This window comes from Sinohyriopsis cumingii, chromosome 9 (assembly GCF_028554795.1).
Source record: "Sinohyriopsis cumingii isolate HCF-2022 chromosome 9, ASM2855479v2, whole genome shotgun sequence".
NCBI lineage: Eukaryota > Metazoa > Mollusca > Bivalvia > Unionida > Unionidae > Sinohyriopsis > Sinohyriopsis cumingii.
The window spans coordinates 5,896,229-5,913,213 of record NC_142969.1 but is presented as its reverse complement, the minus strand read 5'-3'; the positions used below and the strand labels follow the sequence as shown (position 1 = coordinate 5,913,213).

Sequence of the window (16,985 nt, the reverse complement as noted above, 5' to 3'; positions counted from 1 at the left end):
TGCCTTTTCTTGTCTATTTCAGACTACAAATTTGTATGTGCATGTTCATTTTTGTTAATACAATTTCACCTCATAAGGCGTCTGTTTTAACTGATATTTGACAAAACTAAGCTCTGTGTTTAATGATACAGATAATTCTGTATATTCTGTGGATTCTTAATTCACCTAAATAAGACTGTCACAGTTTACAATCAAACAGGGTACAGCCTGACGCATGTGGAAAGCACCTCGTCAAGAAGCAATAACATCCAAAACGAACGCGTGACACATACAGGTTGTCTGAAATTTTCTTATTTTCATACCTTAATACCAGCACTTCTGCATCTAACAACAGCTTCCGGTACAGATGTTCTGGGTGGGTCAATCATGGACAATAGACCGACAAATCTAAGACCAGTCAATGGGAAGTTCACCTCATCTGTGTCAAACTTGTAGCCAAGTGGGAACTGATCAAGGGGAAGGTCATAATCACATAATCCTGAAAAGGAAAAATGCTGTGAAAAGGATAACTGTTGTAAGATGATATTTACCTTCTATTTAAGCGCTTTAACTCATATTAACATTCAAAAACTCCGAATAAGTTTGTGCATATAATCCAGACACTTGCCGTACTGACATTGTAGTGGTTTCATTGTGCTGAGAAGTGTTCCATCTTTGGTACAATGTGATAAACACAATATATCCGAACATATCTCCTTATGTTATTCATTATTGGAAACAAAGTACTGCATGTTTAAATACTGTATTTCTTTAGAAAGACTACTGAGCTAACATCATTGATTTCAACTGATTTATGTACGTCGTATTGTGTTACAACAGTAATTAACGAAACATTTAATTAATGTGTAACAGAAACTTTAATAATGTGTTAAAACTATTGGAAACCCAAATTATCATTTACTTGTCACATATAAAAATGTGAGACTGAATGTGTCCATGTTTCTTAACACGACATGAATTTACAGAACTTTTGGAATTAAACACAAGTTTCATTCAATAAACATGATTAATTTTTATACTGAACGTTTCTAAACAAAATTGAATGTTGCTATCATATTGCATTAATTACTGGTATTGGACGCTGAGAAAACGTTCCAAATTTTACATCTGCGAAACATTACCGTCCACAGCAGTTGCACGATGTGCATGACTTTATAAAAAAAAAAAAAAAAACCAAGTACTCTTTTGAAATAAACGTTAAGTAAAAACATTAGTACTACATAATTTTAATTACTTATTATAAATAATACATAGGTAATGTTGATCCGTCGCAAATTTCACATGTAATGAAGAATTGTTTTGTGATAGACACAGATATTCATCTTCTGGTTGATCTTGCTTCTCTCTTTCGCCATCAAATTTCACAAAACATGATGAAGTACCATTTAGTAATCAAGAGTTCTGGATATTATAGTTTTTAAAAACATATTATAGATGCAAGAAAAAGCAAACCCGACTAACGCATGATATTCACAAGACATGATGAAGTACTTTTTAGTAATCAAGAGTTCTGGATATTATAGTTTTGAAAAACATGTTATAGATGCAAGAAAACGCAAACCCCATTAACGAATCATATTCATTTTATAGTTTCCAGGCCAATACCCCATTAACGCATGATATTCATTTTATATTGTCCAGGCCAATACCCCATTAACGCATGATATTCCTTTTATATTGTCCAGGCCTATACCCCATTAACGCATCATATTCATTATATATTATCCAGGCTAATACCCCATTAACGCATAATATTCATTTTATATTGTCCAGGCCAATACCCCATTAACGCATATTCATTTTATATTCTCCAGGCCAATATAGGCAACAAAACTAATTCCACCCAAATCAAAATGTCCATTTTTAAAAATCAAATAAACAACACAATAAAGTGCTTTGGTTTTTTCCATGATTTCTTGCATCACTAGATTTGGCTAAAAACGTAAGAGGACTATTATGGTGGGACATTCTTAGTGGTCGTCAGTTTGTTACTAATATGGATGGTATAAAAAAATAACCAAAACTATTTGATGAATATACATAATTCAACATCATACACTTTCTGCATACTGTTTCGCTGATATTTTAACACTTAGTCACTACGTTATATGTATTATTTAATAAAACAATGCTTCCAAGTGGGTTAGACTACAAATTATATTTTAGCCCAGAATTACGTATAAATATATTCTCTTCCTCCAAGAAAGATTGCGGTAATTGTAACCATAAACGTTTAGCTTTTGACTCCGGCATTTTATGTTAGTGTCTTAAGTTTGATGATATTTTAGGCTTATGAAACATGACTTGGTGCATTTAAGTGTTTCTAACGTATATGACTTCTACTATCTTAAATACCATCTTGCTATGAATTAACTTGTGTGCAACAAAAATTGGGAATATATTATGACGAACACTCCATTTAATATGGTATGAAACGATGGACTTCACTCACCTAGTACTCTTTCTCCTAGGCCTCCCAGACTGAGGTAGGCAGAATTGAATGCAATCCTGAAAGACTCGTCTATTTCATATTCACTGCCTTCCTTAAGGTAGGTGGAACATCTGTCCAAGATTCTTTCAGGCGCACCCTTCATCACCAGGAGGTAGTGGGGCTTAGTCTGATCTTCGGTCTCATGGATGGATAATTGATATTTATTTGAAGAGTTAAAAGGGATCTCGACAATCTTCTTGTTCTTTTGACGGAAAGAGGCGACATTCCCAATGGATAACTCAAAGCACTTCAGTAGTGCAGATTCAGAGGCATCTCCTTTGCATTCCCTGGAATGGTTTAGATAATGTCACTGGACTTATATGCAATCAAAGTTTCATACATGATTGTAAAATTGACTGTTTCGCTAATTTATCCCTCAAGGTTCGATTTTTTTATCAAGCTTGCACTAATCTTGTCAAACCTAACAAAAGCTCCACTTTTGCCCTAGACTTCTAACCCCATGGGCACTAATTTTGATCATGAATGAGTGCGTATCATTGGTCAACAGTAACGTTTCGTGTGATCTAACCGCTTGAGAACTGAGACTATTATCTTAGATGTTGACACATCATGGCAATGACACTAAAGGGTAAGCGATTTGGTCGGATTATATTATTAAATTGTCTTGAAATATAGACAAACATTTATCAGATCATGAGCTTTTGACAACATACGATGAAATATACCAAAGGGATGTACGTCAAGCATATTTAACATCAGCTTCTAGAATTTTCAAAATTAGTCATGCACAAGATTTCACAGAAAGGTATAGCTCACATGTAAAGACCTTTAGGCGCTTTCGAAAATACCCAGTAGGGTCAATGGAGCATGACACGTATGTCACTGTTATCTTTCGCATATCATGAACAGTACCATTCATTAGGAATATACCGATCGTACCTTGACTGTGTATACAACAGAGTCTGAGGACTTGTCAATGAACTAAATGCAAATACTTAACATTAGCAGCTACTCTAAAAGCGACGACAGCTGTCACAAACGGATGTTTTTGTCCCGCCTGTGCCTCGCGGACACGAAAAATCGTACCAAGAGAGAATATCATCGCTCACCTATTAAGAATATGTACATTCTCCTGACCAGCCTTGAACTCTGCTCGGTTACATAGCATAGCAATGCGAGCCAAGGTAAAAAACGTGACATCACTGATGTTATGTATAGCTTCTGAAAGATCAAAGAAAACTGGGTAAAGGTACATTCGTAGTTGCGTTAATTGGTACTTACATCTTAAACCGTCCTTTCTCATGCTCACCTAACTGTATTTCAATAAAAGTTGATAAACATTTCAAAAACTGGTTAAGGTCTCTTGTTGTCAAGTATCTTTTGAATGTACTTCTTAGTGAAAAGTACATCAATATTCAAACACTGCAAGACATAAAGTCGTCCAAAATACTGGATAAATCTTGTAATGAATAATAAGCCTGAAAAACATAACATATAAAAACTATAACGTGCTTTTAATCACCCTTATAGAGACAATTATGATTACATCAAATTATGTACGTGTGTGTATTGAGGCGGGAAATTCACTGTTTTACAAAAATGATTTTTATTCATTCAATTGCTGTGAAAATATAGGACCATTCCATACTAAATGGAACGTTTTGAGGCATTTGAGAACCACGTTTCAATACAACCACAATAAATCAGATACTTTTTGAAAAATATTATATTTGTAAGGAAGGAAAGGCAATTAAAATAAGAACCATTCCACAACAAACAACAGTCATCACTAACTCCAAACCATTGCTGTCTGCATATTATTAAAGTTCGATATAAAACGTAGTTTTATTGCCATATAAAAGCCATTTTACCATATCTGAAACCAACTCAAGTGTGTCAGCAGTACAAAAGATGAATACATAACCTATTCTTTTCTAAAGGAGGAAAATATTAATATTTAATTGATGGATAGCTCCTATTGCAAGAGTTTTATGCATATTGTGTGTCCTTCAATTGTTTTACCTTGATTGTTGAATGTACTTTGGCTAATTATCATTGATAAACCGGACATTTACATAATTATTTTTTGCGAGATTGAATGTTGTAAGTAGTATCAATAATAATAATAATAATAATAATAATAATAATTATTATTATTATTAGTATTATTAATATTATTATTATTATTATTATTATAATTTCAACAACAACGATTATGATATTTGATGCATGCTACGTATGCAAGCACCAAGTTTGAAATATATATTATAAATATATACTTCATAAGCAAGACTATATAGTAACTTCAAATTTCACTGTCTAATATTGTCATCAATATTAGTATACTCACTGGACTGGTTTTCACTAGTGTCAGACTCTACTATTTTGCCATCGTACCACATGTGAGCAACAGTCATTCTGTTCTGTGTCAGGGTGCCAGTCTTATCAGTGCAGATGGTTGAAGTAGAACCAAGCGTTTCTACAGCTTCTAGGTTCTTCACTAGACAATTCTTCCTGGCCATACGTTGCGCAGTTAAAGTTAGGGACACCTAGTCGGATAAATATTCTTTAAAGTATGTGTTATTCATTGTGGTAACAAGAAATGGTTTATAGTAAATGGAACGGCCGGTATATTTGAGGAAAGAAAGGTCTTCACGGCTTTTTCCGAATGAGCATGATGAGTGGCTCAAACATGGTTAATTATTTAAAGTATTCCCATCTATTTACGACTATACAATATCTCAATCAACTCTGAGAATAACTTGGTCATAAGAAGATTCTTTGTTCAGATGCTATTTGAATGCTGGAAAAAATAGGCAATTATACATTTTGGAGATTATTTACTTATTGTAGCTTCTTCTCAAACGTTTGTATGGCATTGTCTAAAGATGTTTTCAGTCAAAATGTTCACACTTTTCTCTTGGTAATGACAAATGGTCTGACGCATATTTTGTAGCCTGCACAAAATAAACAATAAGTAGTGTTTTGTGTCATAATCAAGACAATTGTATCACTTACCGTTACAGTGACCAACAGTCCCTCTGGCACGTTAGCTACAATAATACCGATCAAGAAAATGATTGCATCAAGCCAGTGGTATCCAAGGATGAAAGCAATGATGAAGAAGGCCACTCCCAGGAATACAGCCACACCAGTAATTATATGAATGAAATGGGAAATTTCCTTAGCAATAGGGGTTGCTCCGACGTCAAGACCAGTAGCCAAATTGGCAATACGACCTATCACAGTTCTGTCACCAGTCCTTATAACAGTGCCACAGCAAGTACCTGTAAAATATATCATAATGGTACATCCACGATCAATGTGTTACTCAAATCTGATACAAATGTATCGATATGCAAAACAGGGGATACAAATTGTATTCACCTAAAATGTCAGAAGTATATATCCTACGTTTTGTAAATAAAATATATTGTATTCGCTTTCTTAATATCTTTAATTTCAGTGTTAGTAAATTCTTCCAGTAGTTCATGTTCTGGGAACTACGAAATAACATTTTAGTTGTTTTGTTTCTCTTTATGGCCTTAAAACGTTTTAAACGCATATACTAACTGAAGTAGCTACAGAACTGGCAAATAGTATATACCGAACTTGCAAATCAATGTCAAGTACTACATAATACCTAGTATAGATCTCATCCCCTGACAGATGTTCCAACGAAAACCACATGGAAGATAAGGACGGTGGGTTTGTGAGTAGTGAGATTAGAGGGAAATGAGGGAAGAGCTGTGAAATTGCAAACGTATCATAATTGAGGGTTTTTAAAATATGTTAAGACGCTAATAAAGGGATATTCATTTAATTGTGCATCTCTGAGAATATTTAACAAATATCACATTAACAATAAAATTAAACTGATCTATCACAGGCAACCATCCTAAACTAAGGGACCTGCTGCTGACTGAAGTTTGATGGAGAGCAATATAACTGTTGCTGAACGGGGTTCGGTTGAACGAGTGAATGAAGACTTATAGTTACATTAGACCAATGTTGTACGTCACCTTCCTCTCTTTTCATCAAGGCATATGTCTTGTAATCCTGATTTACTAATCAAGTATACCACCGGGACTGTCATATATGTGGGATATTGGATAGCCGTTCAGAGGAACTGATCGTATGTTTTCCATGCAACATACTGTGGAAGACAATACTGTCAGCAGATTTCAAACGCATCTTATCGAAACGAATAACATGTGCTTGTAACATTAAACAATGGTATATCGGTTGGCATGTGTGAGTGATTGGCACAGACCCCAATGAGTCCGGACTTAAAGTAACTCAGAAGTCATACTCATGCTGGCGTACAGAATTTAATTCAAATGAACTTTTAAAAGGTGGATGAAAACTCTGCCTTTTTATGCAAATCCGTAGCATATGGAACACAATAAGATCGGGAGATAAAATAGCTAAACTCAAACTTGTGTGGCGTCATTTCCTGACAACAAATGTCTCATCTCTAGCAGCAGGGAGGGCGAACAACCTCTAATTGGTTCACCTGTATTTTCGCAAATTAAGACTTCCTGGGGGATCACAAAAAATTGTTAAAAAAAAATAGCGCGATCGTCGGTGACGCATTGAGAGCGTCGCCCTCCCTGCTGCTCTGAATTAAAACATTTTATCTAACCCGATTCGATACCGTGTTCGAGGACCATGTAAATTTATGGTCACAAATCCATGTGGGTTTATTTTAGCATGACTGAAGAAATATTTTAATTTATTTATGTCCATATCACCACTACACCAGGTTTGATGAATATTTCGTAACGTGTGAGTATCAACTCCGTTAAAGACAGTAAGAATGTTATAGTTATCTCTGATCACTTTTGGTATTTGTGTGTATCGTTGAGTTACATAAATGACATCTGTGTTTTTGTGTCTACCTCTGGAAAATATTCTGGCAGGATTTGATTGTTTATCCAGCATAATATCATCGTAAACCACTAACTTGTTCATTGACCCATCAATAGAATCGATACTTGGCGCTTCATTAATGTCAGTGCTAAATTCGACAACCTCATCTCCACTTAATGATTTTGCACTTTCATTAAAATCTTGTAACACCTCATAACAACGCTGATTATCCACAGATGGTGCTACCAAATAAAATTTATCCCATTTCATTATTAAATTAAGTAACAACTGTGTCTTGCCACTCCCAGATGGTCCAATTATAATCATTCGAACAGAATTTGGTAGCGCTGCGTGATGCTTAACTGGTTCTCGTTTCCTTGTAGCAGAAAAGTCAGTGATTTCCATTAGAAAATATATAAAAAAGAATATGGATTTATATTGTGTGAAATGTAGAGCGCGCACACTGACAAGTGATCTAACAACCATTACAACAAAAAATAAAAAATCTGCGGTTACGGGCAAATGTGACCGATGCGGTACAAATAAATTTAAATTTATCTCCACTGGCAAGTCAGGTGAAAAATCAAAATCATATTCAAAGTCAAGTAAAAAAAATCAACACGGAGGTGATATTGCAGCAAAATTAACAAAACTACCTGGAACTCCGTGGGCTAAATAGCCAGGAGAAAAATATCTTCCTGGATATAGTTACTGCGGCCCTGGAACCCGACTTGATATCAGACTTGATGACCAGGATCAACCAAAACCAGGTGAGTATCCGATAAACGCTATTGATAAAGCGTGTCATGCTCATAATGTAGCTTATAAAAGTAAAAATCTACAAGATAGGCATCTCGCGGATGTGAAATTAATTCACGCGTTAAATTCCATCACTGATAAATCTTTCAAGGAAAAATTAGCTAGTTGGTTAATAAAATCCGCAATTAAAGGTAAATTAGCGCTAGGTGCTGGTAATTAATTATAATGGAGTTGATCTATTATTCCCCAAAAGGATATTGGAGAGGTAGCGCAGCAATTAGTAAACTCGCTGAAGCAGCAAAAGTTACGCGAGTTACTGCTAAAAATTGGTTATCCAAACAGGCAATATGGCAAATTTATCTACCGCGTCCTAAACAAATTCACTTTGCGCATTGTAATGTTAGTGTGCCAAATGAAGTTCACCAGGCTGATATATTATTTCTACCACACGATACTATTAAAATCCGAAGACGTCAAAACACATACAAATACGCGTCAACTGTAGTTGATGTTGCAAGTTGATACAAAGATGCGGAGCCTTTAACGACTAAAACAGCATCTGAAGTAGCCAGTGCTTTTGAACGAATTTATCAACGAGGTGGTCTACGATGGCCAAATCTATTACAGGTAGATCCTGGTAAAGAATTTCAAGGTGCAGTATCATCACTGATGAAACAATATAACGTTACCATCAGACGAGGGCATACTGAAATTCACCGTGATCAGGCAATTGTTGAGCGATTTAATCGAACACTTGCTGAGCTGTTATTTGGATATCAATACGCGAAGGAATTCATTCAAGATAAAAGATCTCGCGAATGGGTCACAAGATTACCAAGCGTGATAGCTGCATTAAATAATGAAATTACTCGAACAACCAACATGAAACCTATTAACGCAATTACCAAAAAGCATATACCACAACGACGTGATTTTTCAGCACAACCAATACTGGGTGATGTTACTGTGAGATATTTATATGAACCAGGTGAACTTGAAAAGGGTATAAAAAAGCGACTGATCCTATCTGGAGCCTCACCACACACAAGATAGCAAACATAACGAGATCTACTGGTAGACCAGCAATCTACAGACTGGATTCAACTGCTCCTCAACGTGGTTTTACACGTGAGCAATTACAAGTAATTCCCGAGGATACACAATTACCGCCTAAATCACTTAACTAGCACCACGACTTCGATTACACTCAAGACAGGTCAGCAGCACATTCTCTCGTGTATGACCAAGACGATTATCTTTTCTGTCTACAGTAAATTGTCAAATTGTCTTGGATGTTTATCCGAATACTGCCATAACATCATACAATTACAGCTCGCACAGTGATTATTCTGCTGTTGTCACTCTGTGTATAACCAGTTAATTTTTTTCTGATTATATCGCTGTTGTTTTCGTTATTAATTTCATCAGCTATTGACTCGTCCAAGATAATCCTTCGCAGTTGAGATATTCTTCTGACTCTGGACACTGCCAAATAAACTAAGATTGACCACTCGATACGATCATCAACGATCCATACAACTGTATCAGAGATAGTTAATCCTTGAGATGAATGAATCGTCATTGCGTATCCTAGCGTCCACGGAGATTTGTTCATTTTTAGTGCATCTTCAACAACATTAACATCAACTGTAACAACATCATTTAATACTAAATTCTGTTTCTCGGTCTGTCCTGGTATATCAACGTCGATATACTGTAACCACGTATCAACTGGTCTATAACACAATGGCACTGGCAGTGTTGGAAATTTCTCTGTGTGTAATTGAAATAACTGCCGTTGAAGTGTGTCTCTGAGTATCTTTCTACTTGCCACTATCAAATCGTTTGGTCTCCACGTTTTCCAAAATTCGTTCAAGGAAGTTTCTGAAATCACCTCGCGCATAATTTCACACTGAATTTTATTCTGTTGTAGTCTGATTAATGTTTTAAATTCCTTTAACGTTGCATCGAGAGATCTATGATCATCAGTTACTACTTCGTAATAATCAACAAAATTCTTTAACCAATCGTGTGGAGATGGTCCAACAAACGGAGGTGGTTGACCGTGATCGCCGCACATAATCACAGCTGTATTTTGTGTTAATAACCAATCGAGAAATGTTTTTAATGTTTCTAACGGTACATATTTCATCCCAGATAATAACTTTTGGAATATATTTCTCTCCCATTCGATCTGGAGTCCATACACCACCGCTGTATTTGAAAAAACTATGATAAGTACTAGAATTGACTTCTCGTTGTTTCATCTCCCTGGCAAGTCTGTGTGTTGGTGTTAGTACAATCATATCTGAAGATTTTCCACGAAATAATTCGATTACTCGAGTTGTTTTACCAGACCCCCTCCCCGTTCAAATAAACGGTTTGGTGTCTGGATACTGGATCGTACACAGATGGTGCACTCGACATTTCTGATAATTCTGATTTACAACAATTATCTTTAACCGCAACATCAGCGGATTCACAATAGTAATGTAACATTTCTTTTTCTATTCTCCACGAACTCCATGATTCATCATTGCTTGTGAAACGAGTCAGTAATTCTGAATATTTTTTATCGATATAAAATGAATCCGTAGCAACTCTAACTGCAGTGTCAGGAAATCTATTTATCATCGATAGTAAATTTATGGAAACATAAGCGAGCATCGAAGATCTTAAATGAGTGCATTGAGGTGATTCTCCTTCGATGTAACTAACAATTGTGCCCAACTTTGTTCCGTCATATAAGTAAGCGTCTTCCCGATTACAAAGTATATCTCTCGCAGTGGCATCATTAATTATAAAATCCAACTCAGCATCATCCATAATCAATCGTGAGTGATGTCGTTTATGATCATATGCACCACCTTGAGTAAATTTACCGATTATTCTTCTACCGAGACCTTTTGCTGTTTTTTCATTGTTGCTAAGTTTAATCTCAAGAATATTAACAATGACATCCGCGGACAGATCCGGATATTCTCGTGCACATTCTTCGAGACTGATACGCTCCGGTGTTGGTAACCAAACCGAAGTCTGTTTTCGGTACGATATAATTGCTTCACTGACCGTCAACGATATTAATATTTTACTGTCAAGCATATATCGTAATAACACTATTGGTGCCCAACGTTTCTCCGAAAAATGTCTGCCAAACCAAACATAACAGATCGGATGAAGATTCACAGTGAATTCAAACGACGTTACACGAGCAAATCCTGTCAAATCAAAATCAGGCAATGGACCATTAATTGATACTCTGACTATCTCATGACAAGGATGACCAAACCTCATAAAATATCCAGCGCACTCGCCTATCCCAAGAAAACTTCCAGGATAACACGCGGACATGTCCACGGAAATCATCTCCCTGATATTATACTTGGTGTTCCACAAACCGCCGTGTCCGTATTCGATACAACTATTCTGGACATCTTCAAGGACTCAGCATGTGTTGGTCTCCATGAATTTCTTTCTCGAGCGGCATGGGCAGCAATTGACGGGACTGTAAAACAATTAGTTAATAACTGCTCAGTATTTTCTGAATATTTCTGTGCGAGTTTTCTCATTTCTTCGTGGAGAGATTCTTTGCGATATAATTCGCCGTTAGGTCTTACAAATTGATCATACTCACCTTCTTCGGAACTTTTAAACACACTGATACAGGGTCGTTTTTGCTTATTTGGCTAATAGCATCAAATATTCCATCCCAAGAACTCTCTGACGAGTAATATCTCACAACACGATTTCGTGGAAATATTGTGACAACATTGGTCCAAGCGTGAGAGTTATGGTCAATAATTTCAATTGGTGTTCCTTTTCCTTTATTCACTGATTCATATAAAACCTCCCCCGTTAATGTTTTTACTATCACTGGAAATTTCAATTTACTTGATAACTCAGCAACATCGTTTATTGACGTTCCTGTATCCTTAACCGATTCAGCCCATTTATTTATTTCTTCACGTCGCAGATTAGTTAAACCGTTTCCACTCTTCGCATCTGTAAAATGTTCTGTTACTCGCTCGGCTACACAATTCAGCTTTGACAAAGTCAAGGATGAAAATCTCATTGGGGTAAGTTTATTAATGTTGGCTTTTTAATCGGATAAATTCCATAAATGACCGCTGTTACAGGATACGCTCGAACGTAATATGGTCTGTCAATCCCGGTCAGCATTCCTGGTTTGGAATCTTTACTTAACAGAGCTGTTTTTCCATCAGCAAGAACAGGGTCACGTTTGTCACGGATAATCCAAGTATCATCATCCAAGTGCACAATAAACTTTATTCTGAAAAAATATTTCTGATTGAAGTAATGGATAATTATTTTCGCTCGTGCATCGTTATTTGTAGCATCAATGACTTCGTCGACATTGACAGAGTCAATGTTGGGTATAATTTTGAATGTAGACCACACGTGAGATGCTCCATCATTACGAAATTCGTCTTTGGCATCTCTGATAATATCAAACAGATCAGTTAAGGCTCGCCTTCGTGAATCAGGGGTTAGTCTGTCAAGATCAAATCTAGAAGCCTTTCTGGGTTTGATTGCAGATAATCTCTCAAACTCCTCCATATTATATTTAAGGCAAACATTTAAATAAGAAATATTATATATAATGAACCATTGCAGGTGGCTCAAAGTAGGATCTGTGACTGTTTGTAACAAATCATGCAAAAAAGAATTCTGCGGAGAACATCTCCTAAGTATCCTGAGAGGGTGTTCAGGACCAATACCGTGTCTGCAATGTGGTATTGGGGTCAGAGGTAAAATACAATTATGTGCAAATTGTGGGGGTAAACGATACCGCGAGATTAAAAGATATTATAACAAAAAAAATAAAAATGATATATTAAAATGCGAGCGCGATTATATAACTAAGTTTTCAGACAAATATAAATTAGACAAATGACATTATTATAATGAACCAGGAATTATTCCGACATCCCATCATCAAGAATTACGAAGCGTCACGCGATGGCACAATTAGGCATTGCAGGTTAAAAAAAAACCACTTGGTGTTGTTAGTAATTCTGGTTATCTTAGATTTAGTGCTGGGAAGAAAACTTATCTCTGTCATCGATTTGTATTTGAAGTTTATTACGGAGTGATCGAAGATGGACTTGTAATCGATCATATAGATAAAAATAAACTTAATAATTCTTTATCTAATCTGAGAATTATGACACAACGTGAAAATTGTAAATTTACAAACGCTGGACGTCACGATAATAACGTCAGAACCGTTGTATCTATACATCTAAAGACAAATGAAGAAAAAATATTTCATTCGATGCATGCAGCTAGCAAGTATTTCGGTATTTACCCGATATCAGTGCAACGTGTTGCAGAAAATATAATCAAATCAACATTTTCATACAAATTTAATAGTGGATTTCATTTCGTTATGTAAATGCAGATAACTCTGCAGCGACTGTGTAAAAGTCACTGATGCAGTTATCCCAAGTCAAGGTCATTACCTGAAAATCTAGCGAGTAGAACTATAGATAGTTTTTTTTTTTTACACAGCCAAATGTAGCAGCAGTCTATTTTCACCTTGCATTTCAATCCAGGTAAATGTTTCAGATGATTGCACAACACCTGTAAAGGTGTATTATCCAGCGGCGGGCAGAACTGTATGCGGCCATTTGTAATTGTTTACACACTAGCTAGCGGCAGTCTATTATCACTTCCGCGTTTGATTGTCAGTACAAATAAATGTTATTTTCACAAAATCAGAACTTAAAATCTAGTTCAAAACTTATTTTAATAAGGTCCCGCCCTGAGGGGTCTATGGAAAGGGAACAGGGGAGAGGGATAGAACACACACACACGCACACACACACACATATATATTAAATAAAAAACTGGGGTAGGCAATAGAAAGTCGATCTCTTTTCGAGAAATGTGGGTGGCCCTGAAAAGGGCCTTTGGTTTTCTTCTTCTTCTTCTAATTTCTTCTATTTCTCCACCAGCTTCTTATTTTCTGTCCTACACTTTTTCTCTTCTTTTCTTTTTTTCTTCCTCCTTTTTCTTCTTTTTCTCTTCTTTCTGCTTCTCCTCCTCTTCTTTCTTCCTCTTCTCATTTTCTTCTTCTTTTTCAATTTTTTCGTTCCATTCTCTCATCCTTGTCCTTTACTCTTCATCCTCCTTTTCCTCCTTTATTTCTTTCATCAGAGCACTGATCATGTCCTTTACTTTTCTTAAATTGTTGATCTCCATCTTCACTCGATGGGGACTATTAGAATAGTGATCCTCGTTTAGCCTCACTAACATTTGCTCCATCATACCCAAATTGTCCAGGACGTCTTGCAATGTTTTCATTTTATCAAGTTGGTTTGAAGCCATCTTCTTTTTATTCTCTATAGAATGGTTTGAACGACGAACACTGTGGGTTCTTATAGTGAAAGCGCGGACGTGATGGAAAACATCCCCTAAAACAAAATTGATCTTACCTAGATCATAACAAAACAAACGCCCGGACCTAAAAGAAACACTTACTCACTTTTTATACTACCCATCACTATTCTAAAAAATTTTATTAAGCCAATAATATACTATCCACATACGCAAAGCAATCCAATCAATCCCCAAATCAACTCTCCCCACACGTCAAACAGCAAAAAAAAAAACAAACATGATCTTAATCTACTATCCACACCAACGTACGTGAGCACTTACAAACACACAATCATATACACAAACACGTACACTCGCACTATAAAAAAGAGTCAGTGTTTATATTCACACTACTCTACCTACACACATTGGCAAATGGATTACTATTTCTTTTCTAGAGGTATGGGTAGCCCTGAAAAGGGCTTTTTGTTTTTGTTTGCTATGGCAATCTTTTAGTTTCTAAGAATGCGATGTCCTTTGACGATAGACTTTCTGGCGATAGGTCTGCTTCTTCGGAAAGAGAAGAAGAACTCTTTGGTGTCGATACGACAATCGACAAAGCTTCTGTCAGGTTCAGGTTGCTGCTGCTGCTGCTGTTGCTGCTGTTGCTGCTCTCTCTGCTGTTTCTGAAGTCTGTACTTCTCTGTCCATTCTTCTTTCTCCCTGTTCACTTCTTCTCTGAAGAGCTCTTCTATCAGGTCTTCAGTGACTTTTAACATTCACGCAGTCTCTATCTCTTCTGGCTTCGGTATCAGACTGTGTCTGACCCTATGCAAATTCACGTAGGCTTCGTTTAGCTTAGCTAGTTTGGAGCACATCTTCGTAGGAGGATGAGTCGACAATGGATGGTTAGACTGGAGGCTGCACCGGCTTTAAAGTCAAGCGCGGACGTGAAGGAAAACATCCCTCCACGGTTTTCGAGCCGCAACGTTCAATGAGAGTCATGAGAGGGATGGTAAGAAGTCAAAGAGCATGAATCAAAATTCCTAAAGCCAAACAAAAGACAAAGGCATTTTTTTCAAAACACAACATTTTTTTATTCAAAATCACTTAACACTAACAAACAACTATAACATTTTTAACAATAATCCAACAATATAACATCAAACATTTTTTTTTTATTTACACTCTACTTTAAACAGGGCTGACAACGTTGTGAATGAAATTGTGATTTCCACTGTTGGAAGTCATTAGGCCATTGATGGACACTATGTTTCCTAGCTTGAGACCAAAGATAAGCATAATGGTCACAAAACTATCGATCTACGTTCACATCGTTTCTAGAAGAAGAACGAGGATCAAAGTGAGTCACTAAATGTTCTTAGGAATAACCCAGACTGCGATGATGCAGAAAATACACACTGTACTGTCCACACACCAAGGAATCTGTGCCTTGTAATTTCATATTATTGAATCGGGTGGTCTGAACATTTCTTCTCATAAAGTCAATGATATCGTCTTCCAAAAGAGGCAATCCATACGAATCGAAATATTCCACACATCCTTCTTGAGGAAAGTAGACGGCTACCCAGTGGGTTCCTGGGAGATGACTGTCGTCCGTGTTGATCACATAAGCTAGATGGTCTTGAGGTTTGCGATGAGGGAGTTCATCTTTAGCACAGACGACAGGATTCCAAGAAGCCGTGTACGAACTGTGGTTCAAAAGGTAATAAAGTTCCCAGGTATCCATGTTTTGTGTGGTTTTTTTTTTTTCTTCTTCACAGGTAATAATAAGTTATCAATTCGATCCTGAATTTTTGCTTGAAAATGTCTGACAAATAACCGTTTCTTCGCTTCGTCTCCCCACTCTGATTCAGGAGAGCTTCGATACGATGGATCTCTTGAGTGGTTAATGGTGGACAAGAATGTTCACGCAAGTCTTTATACTACTGATGCAACACGACTTTGTTCGAGATGAGACTCCAAGCTTCGTCCAGATACTCGTTCAATTTTTCTTCTTGACTCAGCATTAGGCATTTATCGTGTTGAATTTGACTGGGATGATCGTTTTGACATCCATAGCAATCTTTCTTGATCAATTCCGTCATTTTTTCGACCAAGTGTTTGGCAAAACAGGAGACTAAATCGGCTTCTTGTTCTGGCCATCTTGACTTCATCATGATAACTTCTTCGTCTTTGTCTTCAGATTCTTCTTTCCCGGTCTCCTCACATTCCATCTTCAAAGTTTCTCCACTAGGCAAAGAGGGATAACAGTCTTCCATGGCTTCTAATAGTCTAGAATGACTTCTCTCAAACTGTTGATTTCTATGGTATTGTCAAATTCTGCATACAGGAGGACGTTCACTGTGTGATCTGGAGGTGGATTTGCATACTGAAGTTCCACACGAATCTGACCCGATTTTATAGGGTGGAAATGTCCCTCGTCGCTGTCCTGGTCTGGAGTGAAATCAAAACCCCACAAAGCATAGCCTCCTGCATAATCGTCGTACGAAATACCGTGACTGGTGTTGGTTCCTAACTGTCCGGTGGCTTCGTACAG

General features: G+C 36.7%; 1 protein-coding gene across 5 annotated transcripts in view; it reads right to left on the bottom strand.

The window, feature by feature from the left end:
• LOC149791214 (sodium/potassium-transporting ATPase subunit alpha-like) overlaps positions 1–16,985 on the bottom strand; it is a 161,357-nt gene that overhangs the window by 19,770 nt on the left and 124,602 nt on the right. For all 5 annotated transcript variants that reach the window (XM_089969684.1, XM_089969683.1, XM_089969685.1 and 2 more), the window contains exons 8-12: positions 5,471–5,739; positions 4,803–5,001; positions 3,562–3,673; positions 2,453–2,778; positions 303–478 (exon numbers count right to left, since the gene is read on the bottom strand). In XM_089969684.1, coding sequence (XP_089825810.1) covers positions 303–478; positions 2,453–2,778; positions 3,562–3,673; positions 4,803–5,001; positions 5,471–5,739 — 1,082 coding nt within the window. The remainder of the gene's footprint in view (positions 1–302; positions 479–2,452; positions 2,779–3,561; positions 3,674–4,802; positions 5,002–5,470; positions 5,740–16,985) is intronic.